Genomic DNA, 13,310 nt, shown 5'->3' on the forward strand with positions numbered 1-13,310 from the left:
TTGGTGTCTCTGGACTGTTCTGCAGGGGAGGGGGCGGAGCGGGGAGAGGTGCGACACGGCAGGCAGGGGAGGAGAGTAGGAGGAGGAGGGGGGAGGAGAGTAGGAGGAGGAGGGGGGAGGAGAGTAGGGGAGGCACGGCCTAGCGGCCGTGCAACCAAGAAGTGAGGGGGCGGAGCTGGGGGAGGAAGTGAGAGAGAGAGTGGGCAAGGCAGGCGGCTGGGGGCATGTGCACGCGCTTTTAAGCTCGATGCGCATGCGCATTGAGCTTAAAAGTCACGGGCACTGCAAGGAATCGCCACGATTCCTTGCAAGTTAGTTAAAGAGTGGTTAAGCCCCCATAGTCTCGCAAGCTCGATGAGCTCGATGCGCATGTGCATCGACAGGCGAGACCTAAAAATATGGCCCTATTGGAGTTACTAATAGAAAATCTATACCCAATGGAACTATATTTTGTAATTAAACTTTATTTCATAGTATTTATGCCAGGTGACATTTTTGTCAATAGTATTATGACACGCTATTGGATGTTGACAGTAAGTGGTGTGAGAGTGTAGGTATAGTTTGTAGGCTTGGAATTGGGGGGTCTATGAGTGGTGTAGGTAGAAGTCTGACGTAAGGTGGTGGTGCAGCATGTGACTGTAAAGTGACCCTGTAGAGTGTAAATGGAGGTATAGGGTATATGTAAGGGTTTATTATGTAGGCTGATATGATGTATGGTATGAGGTAAAGTGATACAGGGTGTAGATGAAAGGTGGTGGTGTAGGTGATTTAGAAAGTAGTGTAGGCATAATAGCATCCTTGCCCCTAGGCCCATCCCCAGATTCACCCCCAGACTTCAGCCAAATACATGGACAGAAAAAAATCAGACCATCCTCTTTCTTACACCAATGTGCACTGCAGTATGAAGCAAAGGATTAGAAGCACTCTTCTTGTGGGGGAGGGGGATGTAACACACACTGCTACTTTATTTTAGCCCAGGTCGTACACATGTAATCATGTATTTCTAATGATGGTAAGAGTCACTAGGGTAAAATTAAAAAGAGGGAGGAATGAGGGTTGGCTTGTCCAAAAAGTGCAAGGAATAATACGGGTGTACTTAGGAAGAGGGTTGTAGAAAGCATTGGGAAAATGGGGTTTACTGGAGGAGGGAGAAAATAAATATAAGTGGGCTGTTAGACCTGGCTTTTTCAGCTGGTTATTTCCCAGACTTTTTGCTTTTTAGCCTCTTGTGTTTTTTACCCTGTTTATGTTGGTTTTATGACTCTGGGCAATTTACCACTGCTGATCACTGCTAACATGCATAAGCTCTCTCTGTAAATTGTTATTATGGATTGGTGTTTCCATGATTGACTTGTTTGACTTACTGCTAAGTCCCTAGTCCAGTGCACTGTGCGTGCCCAGAGCCTGTAAGTCAAATGCTGCTTGTGGGCCTGCAGCACTGATTGTGCCACCCATACAAGCAGCCTTGCAAAAGGTTCTCAGACCTACCACTGCAGTGTCTGCCTGCAGTTTTTACAGCCATGTCGACCTGGCAAGTGCGCACACTTGCCAGGCCCTAACCTTCCCTTTTATTACACGTGAGTCACCCCTGAGGAACGTCCGAGTTACCACTGTATGCAGGGTGCAGTGTATATGAAAGCTCGGTCATGTACTGAAGTGTGTGACATATCCTGATAGTGAAATACAGTGTATTTTGTTTTTCACTAGTGAAAGGCTATCTGTCCATAGGATAGAATGGGAATTTATTTATAACATCTTATCAATATAACTTCCCATTGGGACCAGATAAGAAGGTGAAGTTTAGTATGCCTGAACTCAGAATGTAAAGGTGCATCTTTTAGGAAGGATGACTTTTACAGTCTGTGTTTGAAAATACAATTTTTAGAAAGTGGGTAGCTTCCTTCTTAGCCATCCTGTGTGCCTCGGCTGGTTTGTGGATTGACTGTCTGGCTTTGGAATGACATGGGCTGGGGATGTGCATTCACTGTAGACAGCCACTGTGGTGGTTGAGGTGTGTCCTGCCTTTCCTGGATTAGTCAGGGCTGGGCTGAATAGACCTGGACAGCATTTTGAGTAGGGGAGAAGATTTCCTTTCATCTGAATGGACCTGCTCTGTCTTACACAATGCTGTCCCCACCTCCTGCTGGGAAGCTGGACCAGAGAGAACAGAACTGGTTTTGACTGAGCATAGAGCCTCTCTGTCACAAGAGAACAAAGAGAAATGGAATATAAATATTGTATTGAGGCCCAGACCCCAGAACTATAGAATACTTCTGGACTCAAGAGGAACCTCTGCCGAGGAGAAAAGCTGGGAAAGCTCAAGGAGAAGTACTGCCCCTCTGCTGATTACCTCCAATTGCTGGTTTATGCCAAGGAGAGAATAAAGACTTTGTTTGGTGCTGTTTCTCCTGAGTGAATATCTCCAAGGACTTGAAGTAGAGCTCGCCTCCTGTTCTGAAGTCTTAGGCACACAAAGACTTCACCACCAGCTCCCCTTTACTTCCTTGCTGGGAGTTCTCACCTGCCAAGAGGTCCCTGTTGCTGTGTTGGGACTCTGGAGGTTGTTCCTGCTGTTGGGAGCTGGAAAAAGGATGCAACTATGAGAAGCGCAACGTATCCGCACCCGTTTTCGATGCATCGCTGCTGTGCGAATGAAGAAACCGACGCAGCAAACACCCGCGGCTGGAGAAATCGTTGCACGCCGAATCACGTGCACCGATCTCCGAAGTCTGCGATCACTGCACCGATTCCGACGCAGGCCCTGCTATGCGGCTGCAAGAACCAACGCAAGTTTGGGACCGTGGTAGAAGAGACCAACGCAGGGCCGTTGCCACCGCACCGAGGAACTGACGGATCCACGATCCCAACGCATCGCACTGGGGCGCCAAGTCTACAAGAAGACTGTGGCCGCAGTAAGAAACTGACGCACCACCTCCCCACACAATAAGAAACCGACGCATCACTTCCCCTGGAGTAAGGAACCAGCGCATCACCTCCCCTGCATGGCAGTAAGGAACCAACGCATCACCTCCCCTTGAGTAAGAAACCAAAGCATCACCTTCCCTGGGCATAAGGAATCGACGCACCACCTTCCCTGCAGCTGTTTTTGTTTATGACTGTGACGCATCCAAGGTACTTTGTTTTGAAAGTGTTGCATCTATAGTTTGCTATGGACAAAACTGTTTTTACCTTCTAAAAAGTCATATTTTGATTACCGTATTGTGGATTTTTGTCGTTTTGGTCTTTTCTGGTTTAGATAAAGATTACGTATTTTTCTAAACTGGTGTAGTGCCTATTTGTAGTATTTTCGCTGAGTAACTGTATGTGTGCACAAATGCTTTACACACTGCCTCTGAGATAAACCTTTTTGCTCGTGCCAAGCTACGAAGGGGATGAGCAGGGGTTATTTTAGAAGTGTATCCGCCTTACTCCAACTAGGAAGATGGGTCCCTACTTGATCAATGGTGCAAACCATTGCCAACTAGAGACCTCCATTTACAACAAGGGCCTATCCCTTATAATTGTATTTCATAATTGATCATATTACATCACAACTGTGATATTTCAAAAAACATTTTCCTATATTACAACATTTTATTTATATAATAACTCTCTCTCCACAACTGTTTGCAGGGATAAGTGGGACTTCTCCCCATTGGGATCACTGTCTTTGTAAAATGTATCCTTTATAATTGTTGCATGGTTTACAGATTCTCACCTGAATGCTCGTTCTGCCTGTTGGCCATGGTGCACACATCAATGACTCCAGGGTGGTGTAGAGATTAAGTAAAAAGGTGCTGGTGACACTGCTTTCTTCTCCTAAAAATGTTTTCCTCTGAAGACCATCTCAACAATGAGCAGCTTGTGGGGGAGGCAGGTGGATCTGCATGGTAAGATGATAACTGCAGAAAATAGGCCTTCCTTTAAGAGGATTTAATATATTTCTGTCTCTGATGTCCCTCAATTCTTCTTTCCTCCACAGACATCCAATGATCTTCAGGGAAATGACATCCACATAATTACAGAATCACCCACGAAGCTCACAGGTACATATGCAACTCCTGACAGACATTTTGTACATTTTCTTTAGGCAAGAGAAGTACCAGTGGGATGAAGAACACAAGGTATAGAACGAAAAAAATCACACAACGTCAGGTTGATGCTGTAGGTTTATGTACTTTGACCTTTGCAATAAATGAATCAGCATTTGCAATCAATCAATCAGCATTTGAATAGTGTAACACTGTCCCCCCTTGGGGCACCTGGGCGTTGTGGTTGCCATGTCTCTGTCAAAAAGTCAGGTCTTGAATTTGTTTCTGAAGTCTGCTCGGGAGGGGGCTGTTTGGAGAGGGAGGGGCAGGTCGTTCCAGGTCTTGGTGGCAATGTAGGAGAAGGAGCGGCTCCGGCTCTGGCTGCGACGGATGTGGGGGGGGGGGGGTGGACAAGGGTCAGATAGGAGGGGTGCAGGTGTCTGGTGGGTAGATGTAAGTTCAGTCGACGGTTGATGTAGGATGGTCCTTGATTGTGTAGAGCTTTGTAGGCGTGTGTGAGGATACTCACCCGGCATCTCTTTTAGATGAGGAACCAGTGGAGGTTTCTGAGGTGGGGGGTGATGTGGGTCCATTTGGGGAGGTCAAGGATGAGTCTGGCTGCAACATTCTGTATGGTCTGTAGCCTTCAGAAGAGCTGGGTGGAGGAGCCAGTGTAGAGGGCATTGCCGTAATCAAGAAGACTGGTGACAAGGGCCTGAGTGCTGGTCTTTCTGATGTTGAATGGAATCCATCTAAATATTCTGCAAAGCATGCAAAGGGTGTGGAAGCTGGAGGCGGTGACTGCATTGACATGTCGTTTTATGGTCAGTTTGCTGTCGAGGACGTTGACTAGGTTGCGTGAATGGTTGGTTGGTGTGGGTGTTGGTCCGAGTTCTGCTGGTCATCCACTGCGGTCCCAGATGGAGGTGTTTTTCCCAAAGATCAATACAAAACACTTGTCGGAGTTGAGTTTGAGGCAGTTGTTTTGCATCCAGTTGGCTACGTTAGTAATGGCGGTGAAGAAAATGGTTTTGGCGCTGGAGGGGAGGTGAGCAAGAGGATTACTTGGGTGTCGTCTGCGTAGGAAATTATTTTGAGGTCATGGGATTTGACGATTTCTGTGAGGGGGTCATGTAGGTGTTGAACAGGATGGGACAAAGGAATAAACCTTGGGGTATGCGACAATGATGTCCTTGGGTTTTAGAGGTGAAGGGAGGTAGTCGGATGCTCTGTGTACATCCTGTGAGGAAGGAGGTGATCCACTTGAGGGTGTTTTTCTGTATGCCAATTTTGTAGTCTGCTCATGAGGGTGTGGTGCGAGACGGTGTCGAACGCAGCAGAGAGGTCGAGAAGGATTAGCGTCACTGTTTCTTCTCGATCGAGGACAGTTCTGATGTCATCTGTGGCGACGATCAGCGTGGTCTCAGTGCTGTGGTTGGTACGGAATCCTGCTTGAGAAGTAGGTGGTTTTAGTATTCGGTGAGCTGTTAGTTGATGGTCTTCTCCAGTACTTTGGCCTGGTAGGGAAGCAGGTAGATCAGTAGATAATTGTAGAGTTCGCTGAGGTTGACGGAATGTTTCTTTAGGAGGTGTTTGACTTCTGCGTGTTTCCATCTGTCCAGGAGATGGAGGAGTTGATGATACTGGTGAGTTCTGTGCTGATAATGTTGGTTCTGAGGTTAAAAAGACAGTGGGGGCATTTTGTAATAAGTGTCATGGATTGTTGCTTTGTAGGTCAGTTTAGTGAAAATGTAAAAATCATTGGAATCTAGTCGAAGACTAAAATTGGAATGAGCATATCGTGGGAACATTATCAGCCTCATTGTTCTGCAGAATTTGCTTTATCCTACTGAGGGTGTATCCTCGGCCTTTGTGAGGAAGTTTCCTATGCCCAACTGTGTAGAGAATGTACATATGTACGCAACTAACCTCTACTGGGAACATGTATTCTAAAAACTATGCATGAATTAGAACAAAGCCACACAACTCTCCACTAGCGATATTAGTTCAACAATTCAGAAGACTAAAGAGGTTACATATCCATTCATATTCATTGGCTACACTACAGATTGCAGACATTTGGCGACTATAATCGTGGCCACTGTAGAATTATGGTCCGAAGAATCCCAGATTGTTTTATATACTGGAAAGGTTAGAATGGCTAGAAAATGTTTCTCAAAATGCACTAAAATCTGATTAGAATTGCCCTGCTGGGTTTAGTATGAGAATAAGAATGTGTTATAACCAATGATATTTAAAACTCCACTGTCATTACAAGTCACCCTTTATTATGTTTTTATGATGGTGCTTTTGATGGTGAAATAAATGTGTGATGCTCAGCCTCGTTTATGATAAACACTGACTAGGAGACAGAAACCTAAAAAATTGATTGAAGACCAAAGTAATTCTGCAAGTCCCTAAGCTTTTACAGTGCCGACCACCTCCATGTCCTCACACGCCCCTCCTTACTAGTTGCCCATTTAAATTTTACTAACATGGACAGCTGAAATGGAGAGGAACAGTTTAAAACTAATTTAAAGATCAGACACAGCATAAAAGCAGTTGCCCTTATTCTATACAAATGCATAAATAAGTATCCAGTAAGTCAACATTTAAAATCTTAACAATATCTTTCGACTGCTTACACACATGAAAGTCTAATTTCCTCATTTACAGTTACACGCATTCACTGAGTGCCCAATATCACCCACATTCTCACAGACTGTTAGAGAAAAGTACAATCAAAAAGGAAGCTTTACATGCAGATTTAACACTAGTTATTCCAGTCTTGAGAAGAACCTGGTCCGGGCCGAAACATGTTGATGCACTTATGGGAGATATAGTAGTCCAAAAGAAACAAATAATAGGAGGCAGAAAGGGACATATTTTGCTACCATTGCCACCATTTTGATAATTTCCTATCCAAATGTTCACGTAAATAAGGTTCATACATAGTACCATGCTATGCATCGTCAGATTGTACTATTGACTATCGACACCAACAATATTCTTATCATACTAATATTTAGGACAGAATATCAAGGGACAAAATATCGAAAGGTAAGTGCTTATAGGGATGCATAGATTTACTATTCCAAACTCCGCATCAAAGTACCTTTAAGATATATGTACAACAACGTAGGTACATACATGTGGAGGTAAGTATAGAAAATAGTACTTACCTGTTGATATTTTATTTTTGATATTCGTTCTCAATTTTCTGTCTTATAGACATTGTTGATTCGCAATTCAGGGGCACACAGTATCGTCAGTGGCAGCAAAGCCAATGTTGGTGGTTGTCACACAACCTTGTGATTGTTTTAGATCCAGTATTTATGTAATGACTGACTATGTGTACAAAACTATAAAGAAATTGTTTGATATTGTGTTTAACATACAGTTTACTTTCAACGTTTTATGTTAATTTAACCTGAACCTTTAGTATAAATGGGCCATGCACTATAGTTTTCTTGTTGGCATTGACCCTGTACAGTGCTCTGCTGCCTTTTAGCTAGTTTTGCACTGAGTGATCAGGGGTGAGCCAAATGGGAACGGGTCATGTTGAGTTAACTGGATAATGGTGGTAATTGCCTAACTGGAAATGGAATTATTGAGCTAACTGGGGGTGGCAATGATGAGCTTACTGGGCACTAGCATTGATGGACTAACTGGAAACTAGCAGTTAACTGCAATAGTGGCCTAAACAGGCAATTATATGATGAGACAATTGGCATTGATTGGGCAATAAGGAGATACATTTGAGCTAGCAGCTGCGAACTTACTGCGAACTGGCAACATGTGCATATAGAGAAGGGCAACGATGAGACGAGTGGGTGCCAGGACTGGTCAACTAGTGGGGAATGGTCAATATAGAGCTAACTGTGAGCTGGCATGGTAGGAGCTAACTGGAAACTGACAATAATCTACTTACAGCAGCCACTGGCACTAGTGAGAGGTGGAAGCTTGACTCCTGCTGTGGAGAAGTGTGTCTCACTGGTTAGAGCAGGCAGACCCTGAAGCAGAGGTCAGACCCGGGACCAGGGTTCAATTCCCGACGTGGCAGGGTCTTGAGCCCAATTGTCCACGGACTCGATAATTCTCGCTTCGGTGCCCACTCTAATCACGGGTTCACACTCTGCAACTCTGGGCATTAAGCTTGCTTAATCTCCACAACGGCCCCCCTCCCCCCTCCCCCCGCGGCGGGATGCCTGGCTTTCACCTTGGGGATGCCCAGTATGGGTTATCTCACAGGGAAAAGCCAGGACGGGTTCCCAATGCAAGCGCCGAGATGCCCTAGGGTAAGTCGAGCGCTAAAGAAGTACATACATACAGAGCTGCATCGATCGTGTGAAGGAACCTCTCACTGCTGCGGCCCATCTTGTAGTGTGTGAGTGTGTGTGTAAAAAGCTTGAGAGCTGCTAACCTAACTTTAGGAGTGGGGAGTTCTTTTCTGTGTGTGGGCGAAGCTTGGCAGCTGCTGCCGCATCTGCACCTGTCCTGTGCAGGAAGCTTCGATGCTGCTGGCCCTGGCATAGTCTTCTCTTTCGAAGAGTGCGCGGCTGCTGCCCACGTGGTACTTGTTCCATGCGCCTCAATCACGATAGGGAAGCACATTTTCACTAAGTATCCTAGGCAAACCCTATTGGATGGCGCATGCCTCCGTGATGTGAACTGAAAATGAAGTCTCTACGTCATTTCCACCCAGTTCCCGCTTGAAAATAATTGCTCCCAGTAGAAATTAACATCAATAAACTGGATGGCATTCTAAATACGGGTTTCCATAGCAACCAGGATGATTCCAAAGCAAACATTTCCCAGGTTTTCACAACAAAGCAACAGATAACGATCGGATTTCTTTTCCTTGCAGAATCGCATGGAAAAGTATTTTATTGCTACAAACCGCAGCTATAAACTGTATTTACTGGCAGACAACGGGCATGATGGGGGAGGGGGGCCGGAGGGGGGGGCACGGGCGGTTTCTTTGAAGTCATATAAAAGCAGTGCAGGGGCCTTTGACCTGGGACAGCTCAAGCCCTCGGATTCAATTTTTTGTTGTTGCAGTTTTATATACTGCGAAATCGACCTGAAGGTATTGGAGCGCTGTACATGAGCACCTGTTGCATTACAGATGGACACATATATTTTGAGATTAAGTGGCATATTTATGACTTTTTCTGGCTGTGTGTGTGCTGCCCTGCATCACAGGGAAAGGGCAGGAATGGGCCGTATTTATCCAATAAGCTGCATTAATGTCCTTTCCAGCTGCACTGGAACCGTTTAGGCAGCATGGCGCCACGCAGGCACGCTTGCGCCATGGTGCCTGTATAGTAGGCAGAATTGTTTTCGGGCAGGAAGGGGCATCTTCTTTCACAAAACAATCCTGAGAGGCCTTTTCTGCTTTCCATGCTTGCAGCACACATCGAAAGAGGAAAACCGGGGAGAAATAAAGATGTATCTCCTTGTTACGCCTCTCCTTGAAGGCGTAAGATTTAGGCGCATTCCCATGTTAACAAATCCTTGTAAAACTGGGAATGCGTCAAAATCCATGGGAGGGGAGTGGTAACACCAAATGCAAAACCCATGGAACTGATAGAGCGCACAGGTCACCCGACTATAATTTTACCATACTCACCTGGGCCCATAATCAATAACTCATTTACTTAATCAGGTAACCTTCGCTCTACTACCAGATATTGTACCTACTAGGTCCTATACCATTGACTTACAAAAATCCTTGTCGCTGGTACCTGTAACCTATTGGATCAGGGAGTTCGTTTTAAAGATAGTTGGATAAACAATAACATTTGGACTCATATAAAAACCACAGACTCTGGAAGTTTTAAACTCTTTATCTAAATTTCCTAAATGGTCATGATTCAGAGATTAAACACAAAGAGACTCTGAATAATATAAATCAGAATTAATGTATAATTATGTAAAAGATATATTATGCTAATCATTTATCAATAAGGGAAGGTAAGAAAGGGGATCATGCTCTATAATCAAACAATATGAACTATCAAATTTAAAGGGAAGGTAAGAAAAGGAACACGCTATTTAAATCAATTTTATCATTCAACTATAGGGAAGGTAAGAAAATGGAACAGACTATTAAATCGAAACGAATTGATCATTTAATAATGGATTGGTAAGAAAAAAAGGAACATGCTATTCAAGATTTTTCTAAAAGATTTTAACCATAGGGTGGGTAAGAAAAGGAATCATATTTATATATATAATCAAAACTTTCACGTATAGGTAGGGTAAAGAGAAGGATCAAGTTATACGATGACAAACCCACACAGATTTATATTTACAAAAAATGGTGTTAAGACCAACCCTGGCCACGGGTCAGTTTGAAAGACAGGAGAACCCCAAAAGTTGCAGTTGCCAGTAGGCTAGCAGGTGCAGATCAGAATCAGAACAGGAATACCAGATTTGGATCAGGACAGGACCAGCAAAGGTTAAGACCAGCACCCGCAGTTCAGTTGCAACGCCTGCGCTACTCCCTCTCTGCCGCTAACAGTCAGAACCCCGAATGGGTTATCAATTTCACCAACGAAGTGCTTCGCCAGCACTTTCAGCTTCCCAGAACCCCGATTGTGTCAGCAAATCTTCTGACAGAGTGCTCCGCAGCCCTCTGCTCTTAGTCACCTATTGAGTATGTTGGGTCAGTGACAGGTCAGCTATTCGGACAAGTCGGACAAATTAACTAGCTAAGCCTACCCTAGTTATACTATTTTCCAGGTCAGTGTACCACCCCCCAATGTTGCAAGTGTAAGGATCCCCAATTTTGATTGGTCAAAGAGTGAGGTGAGGTCATCACACCACACCAAATTTTGATACCTCAGTATTGAATATTAATTTTATGTTTCCGCCCATCAATTTATTTTCTTATGACATCTTTATTCCACCCAAATAATGGAGGTTCTATTGGCAAATACATTGTTATAACATTGTAAAAATGTGAGTTCAATAATTCATGTTCCCAGGAGCATCTTATAGTCAGTCAGCTCCTGGGCTGCAGTCCAAAGGTCACTGTTCCAGAGACTTGAGATTTTCGCGCAGTCGCAGTTTCAGCAAAGATGGAGTACAGCATTACAAGTCAGGCCAGTTTTCAGAGTGTAACATGAAATGGAAAAGAAACAGTTTTAGAACACAGAATAAATGAATACACTGTATACCATGCATCTCTACTCTATACCCATTATTTTATATTTAACTATAACTTTAGGATTAGGCAACACGAACAGCTTAGCAAAAGCAGTAGTGCAAACTTCTCGCATGTGAGGACACAGAACAGCCATCTTAGTTTTAGTGCGCAGAAGCGACAGATTCCCTCCAAAGCAAAGAATACGTTGTGTAACGTGAATATGACAGACGCATGCGCAGTAGAAACCCTCGCGTAGTACCAGCCATCTTAGGTGCAAGCATAATACAGTTAGTAAAACACATAAGCAAGCTTCACTCGAACACCCAAATGTTTATGTAAAATGTGATATTAGTAAAACAAACATGTTGATTAATTTTATTAACGTTATTTGAGGTTCATGAATACAAGCAAGTCGCTTCACGTGCGAATCCTTGCTCCATCAGAACACCTGCACAGGGCAGAATCGGTACAAAAGGGCGTGGTGATGGACGGAGCATCTGAATCAATCAAACACTCACACCCAGTCAAAAGATCTGGGTCTAATCCATCACCGTTCTTTAGCCCACTCTGCCACCCCAGTTCAGAAATGGCTATATGCAAATCAGTCTGACCCTGTGCCTCATGGGAACAGTCCAGCCCGAACTGCCAAGCCATGTCTTCCCTGGACCGGAAACAAGCTTCCGAGGACCGGTTTCTGGCATACCAGCCGTCTTCAGCCCGGCTTGCTTGAATCCAGTGGCAAAGTGAGCAAGGGACTCACGTCTGAGCATACCCTGCCACACTTATGGCAGCCAAAAGCGGTACAAAAGGGGGTGGTGACGGACGGAGCATCTGAATCAATCAAACACTCACACCCAGTCAAAAGATCTGGGTCTAATCCATCACCGTTCTTTAGCCCACTCTGCCACCCCAGTTCAGAAATGGCTATATGCAAATCAGTCTGGCCCTGTGCTTCACTCGGACACCCAAATGTTTATGTAAAATGTGATATTAGTAAAACAAACATGTTGATTAATTTTATTAACGTTATTCGAGGTTCATGAATACAAGCAAGTCGCTTCACGTGCGAATCCTTGCTCCATCAGAACGCCTGCACAGGGCAGAATAGCACTACACAGTGATTTGTGTTGTGTTGCTCTACTCCAGATATATCAGGCCACTCAGAGCCACGCAAAGTGGCTTTACGTGGCTTTATAAATCTGACCTATAGGTTTGCATCACGCATGTACTATCAAGTGTGGTGCAAACGCAACGCAAGTCTCCCATAAATATATGCCTAGAAATCCTCCTTTTTGGGAGTTTCCCCCCTCAGTTTAGGGAATCACTCTGGCCTGCCAGCGGGTCAATCCACTATAAATCTTGGGATATGGTTTGATGAGAATCTGTATTTTACTACTCAGATCAAGAAGCTTGCCGGGCACTGCTTCGGTATACTTAAATCTCTTTAAAATGTGCTCCTGCTCCTCCCTAGAGCGGCCAAGGAAACGGTTACTCATGCCCTGATACTCTCTCGCATTGATTATGCCAACACCATGTACATTGGCTTGCCGGGTTATCTGCTGAATAAATTGCAGGTAGTTAAGAACACAGCGGCCAGGATTCTTCTTAACATCCCCATTAGAACAGCGTTAGGCAACATCTGCACAAACTCCACTGGCTGCCTGTGCCTGAAAGAGTTAAGTTCAAAGACCTTGTCTTGGCACATTCTGCCCTGTATGGACTTGGTCCAATCTATCTAAGGAAACGCTTCAAGATCTATATTTCTGCTAGACAATTGTGCTTGGCTTCTCAGCTTCTTGCTCATATACGTCGCTTCCGTCTTAAGAGAATGGGTGGCAGCTCTCTTGCTTTCATGGCCGCTTTGGCCTGGAATTTGCTTCCATTTGCCCTTTGTAGCACCCAGGACAACATTCTCTTAAAAAAAGACTAAAAACATTTCTTTTCATCTAATTCGGTCCTTGCTTTACCCTTTCATTGCTCGCAACGAGACACTCCTTGTAGATACTGTGCGCATCATAAGCTTCAATAACATAACATAACAGAATTACAGGATGTTGAGCCTCTCACTGAGACTCGAACCCAGTTCCCCAGCTTCAAAGTCGGCTGCTCTAGCCACATCGTCTTCT

General features: G+C 44.5%; 1 protein-coding gene across 1 annotated transcript in view; it reads left to right on the forward strand.

Annotated features, from left to right (window-relative positions):
- The window catches only part of LOC147724854 (uncharacterized), a 183,911-nt gene that overhangs the window by 29,555 nt on the left and 141,046 nt on the right, over nt 1-13,310 (forward strand). The window contains exon 2 of the mRNA XM_086918119.1: nt 3,983-4,046. Within this exon, the coding sequence (XP_086774245.1) occupies nt 3,983-4,046 (64 nt within the window). The remainder of the gene's footprint in view (nt 1-3,982; nt 4,047-13,310) is intronic.

The sequence above is a fragment of the Lissotriton vulgaris genome, chromosome 4_1 (assembly GCF_964263255.1).
Source record: "Lissotriton vulgaris chromosome 4_1, aLisVul1.2, whole genome shotgun sequence".
Classification (NCBI taxonomy): Eukaryota; Metazoa; Chordata; class Amphibia; order Caudata; family Salamandridae; genus Lissotriton; species Lissotriton vulgaris.